Below are 3,700 nucleotides of genomic sequence, written 5' to 3' on the forward strand. Positions count from 1 at the left end.
AGGTATTTATTATGTGTCTGGTCACATGATGCTAACTGTAGGTATTTTAATGTGACCCTCCATGTGTCCTCAGAATCAGCTCACCAGTCGTCTCCAGGATTCGGACAGTAAACAGGAAGTGGAAAATGAGTCTAGCAGGAGGAGCCTGTCTGTGTCCTCTCAGTCCAGGAGGAAGCAGAGCTGTGGAGGAGACCCGGTGCTCAGAGCCACTATGAGGCAGCTGCAGCAGCTCGGAGTCGACGTGGACCGAGAAGATCTGACGGAGTCTGAGCGCAGAATCCATCAAACGGTGGAGAGCAACAGGTATGGAGCTCAGCTGAGGGATTAAATGTGTTTAAAATACTTTAAAGTCAGGGTTCACTGATGCAGCTCTTACATGTTCAGATGAACGAACGAGTATCAAAGAGTCCACAGTTCAGAACAATCCTCAACTACTCTGAATGTTTCTTTACAACATTCCTGTTTGCTTGATCAAATCAAACTAGAATAAGAACCGTTATAACAGACCGTAGTGGATCAGTGATCCGTACTGACCCCCCTCACGGTTTAACGTTAACCAGCACAGTATAAATAAAGTTTTACTGACGATCACATTGACTCATTTTGTTTTTGAAGGCAGTTTGTGAATAAATCTCCAGATTTATCAACTGTTACTTGCCAAAAGTTTAAAAAAAAAAAAGTTTAAAAAAACAGTTGCATTACTTTTTCAGGTGAGAAAGTAACAGAGAGTGTGTGTGTGTGTGTGTGTGTGTGTGTGTGTGTGTGTGTTCCAGCATTCTGGCGAGCATTAACCCGGCGGCGGTTCTGTCCCGTCTCAGCGTGTCCGAGCCGACAGACAGCTGTCTATTCCCTGAAGGCAGCGTGGATCTGAGTCTGGAGGCCAACGCCATCGCCCTGCGTTACCTGAGCGACTCGCAGCTCAGCAGGCTCTCTGTGGGAGGCCACGCCCCCCGCCCAGGGCCCGCCTCCAACCACTCCCTGCTGTCTCCTAGCAACATGTCTCTGGCAACCAGGAAGTACATGAGGAGGTACGGCTTGATCGAGGAGGAGGAAGAGGAGGTCGATGTTCGCCAGCCGCTGACCGAAGCCCTGAACGTAAAGCTCCTCCCACAGAGTCAGCTGATCCGGGACTTGCGGCCCAAAATGCAGCTGTTAGCGGGCGGCGCCGGACCGAACGCCGCTGACAAGGAGAACCGTTCCAGCGGGCGGCCATCTTTAATGAGGGCAAGCAGCCATCAGACCGAAGGATCGGTGGGAAACATCCTGGACCTGAGTCGCCTCAGACAGCTGCCCAAACTCTTCTGATGGAGTCTGGTCAACGTGGAAACACTCTACTGGTCTCTATTGATCTCTACTGGTCTGGTTCCTGGTTTTCATGGTCTCACTGGTTCTGAGGGACTGATGAGAAACATTTGTCCAAACCAGGAAACCTGCTGGAACATTTTAAAAATGGAGTCAGGTTGTCTTTATGATCATTTATCAGAAGTTTGTGTTTTTCTGTCCCTTCCTGTTTTAATATGAATGTGTAGATTTTTTAAATATTTATTGCACAAATAAAATTCATAATTCTTTTAATACCTGGATACATATTTGTATGTAAATGTTAACAAGCTTGAGGACTAGTGGGACATTTTAAGAAAAATATTTTTCTTAAAATGTTTAATTTGAAATCTAGCAATGATGAAGGAGCTGACAGGAAGTGTAGGATGTTAAAAATCTATCTTTCAAGACTCTTTAAATCAGAATCGGAACCGTTTATTGCCGAGGTATGTTGCACATACAAGGAATTTAACATGACGGGATGTGCATAACATTTAACAACTATCAACACAGTGCAAAAAGTAGAAACATTAATATGTACAGAAAAATAGAAAATAAAGTGCACAAATGAACAGATAACAGGACTATAAACAAGTGTATTGTCAAAGTCTTCTAGTGTATTTAAATAGAAGCATAGAAGGGATGTGCACCGGTAGGAGGTTGTCCTGGGGATGACGGAGTCAGTGGAGGTCCTGGTCTTTGTTAATGAGTCCAACTGAAGAAGCTGTTTATGTGGCGTGAGGTCTTGGTCCTGATGGACCAAGACCTCACGCCACATGGAAGGAACACGAACAGTTTATGTCCAGGGTGAGAGGGGTCGGCTACAATCCTTCTTGTTCGCTTCAGGGTCCTTTAAGTGAACAAGTCCTGGAGGGACGGCAGATTGCAGCCAATCACCCTCTCAGCAGAGAGAATGATGTGCTTCTCCATCACGGCCTGGTACGCTGCAGCCACTGCCAAGGACAAGGGCAGACTGCAGCGTACCAGACCGTGATGGAGGAGCAGAGGATGGACTCAATGATGGCTGTGTAGAAGTGCACCATCATTGTCTTTGGCAGGTTGAATTTCTTCAGCTGCCGCAGGAAGTACATCCTCTGCTGAGCCTTCTTTGTGATGGACCTGATGTTCAGCTCCCACTTGAGGTCCTGGGATATGATGGAGCCCAGGAAGAGGAAGGACTCCACAGCGTCAACGGGGGAGTCATGCGGGGTGATAGTGGGAGTCACGTGGGGTGATGGGGGCTGGTGGGGCTACGTTCTTCCTGAAATCCACAACCATCTCCACTGTCTTTAGAGCGTTGAGCACCAAGTTGTTCAGACTGCACCAGGTCACCAGATGGTCAGTCTCCCACCTGTAGGCGGACTCATCCCCACCAGAGATGAGTCCAATGAGGGTGGTGTCATCCGTGAACTTCAAGAGCTTGACAGACTGGTGACTGGAGGTGCAACTGTTGGTGTACAGGGAGAAGAGCAGAGGGGAAAGAACGCAGCCTTGCAGGGAACCGGTGCTGATGGTCCGGGAGGCTGAGACGTGTTTTCCCAGCTTCATGCGCTGCTTCCTGTCAGACAGGAAGTCTGTGATCCACTTGCAGGTGGAGTCGGGCACCTGCAGCTGGGAGAGCTTGTCGTGCAGCAGAGACGGGATGATGGTGTTGAAGGCAGAGCTGAAGTCCACAAACAGGATCCTGGCGTAGGTTCCCGAGGAGTCCAGATGCTGGACGATGAAGTGGAGGGCCATGTTGACTGTGTCGTCTACAGACCTGTTGGCTCTGTAGGTGAACTGCAGGGGGTCCAGGAGTGGGTCAGTGAGGGTTTCTAGGTGGGACAGGACCAAAAAGAATTCATGACCACAGAGGTCAGGGCGACGGGCCTGTAGTCATTGAGTCCTGTGATCCTTGGTTTTTTGAGGACGGGGATGATGGTGGAGGCCTTGAAGCAGGCTGGTACGTGGCAAGTCTCCAGGGAGGTGTTGAAGATGTCTGTAAACACCGGAGACAGCTGATCAGCACAATGCTTGAGGGTGGAGGGGGAGACAGAGATGTTGACTTCATCTTCTAGATACCCACCCACCTGAATATAAGATAACATGCTGACAGTAACACGCTAACATTAGCTTAATGCTGTTCTTAACCGTTGTGTCACTTTAAAAAATGAAGCTCTGATGACCTCAGAAGACCAACATGTCGGCGTCAAACAAACATTGAATAATTTCCTGCGTAAATTCTAGGGAACACTGATTATGTCATTGATTTTCAACAACATTGATTCACTGCAGAAACCCATAATACAGTAGTGATGCCTCTAGTGGACACTAAGAGAATAACATGCATTATATCTATAATACAGTAGTGATGCCTCTAGTGGACACTAAGAGAATAACA

At 47.9% G+C, this 3,700-nt stretch overlaps 1 protein-coding gene across 1 annotated transcript; it reads left to right on the top strand.

The window, feature by feature from the left end:
* Positions 1–19: 19 nt before the first annotated feature.
* Positions 20–1,575, top strand: LOC116379773 (SCL-interrupting locus protein homolog). Its single transcript, XM_031841736.1, has 2 exons — positions 20–303; positions 774–1,575. Exons 1-2 carry the CDS (start codon positions 62–64, stop codon positions 1,303–1,305), a joined length of 774 nt encoding a protein of 257 aa, XP_031697596.1. The 5' UTR covers positions 20–61; the 3' UTR covers positions 1,306–1,575.
* Positions 1,576–3,700: the final 2,125 nt, after the last annotated feature.

Source organism: Anarrhichthys ocellatus, unplaced genomic scaffold (assembly GCF_004355925.1).
Source record: "Anarrhichthys ocellatus isolate YVR2014 unplaced genomic scaffold, GSC_Weel_1.0 scaffold5163, whole genome shotgun sequence".
NCBI classification, from domain to species: domain Eukaryota; kingdom Metazoa; phylum Chordata; class Actinopteri; order Perciformes; family Anarhichadidae; genus Anarrhichthys; species Anarrhichthys ocellatus.

What these genes read in the sequence shown, in the direction of transcription:
- LOC116379773 (XM_031841736.1), top strand. Translation starts at nt 62, where the DNA reads ATGTGTCCTCAGAATCAGCTCACCAGTCGTCTCCAGGATTCGGACAGT. An exon ending in CAAACGGTGGAGAGCAACAG is followed by an intron (nt 304 to 773) that starts GTATGGAGCTCA and finishes TGTGTGTTCCAG; the next exon opens with CATTCTGGCGAGCATTAACC.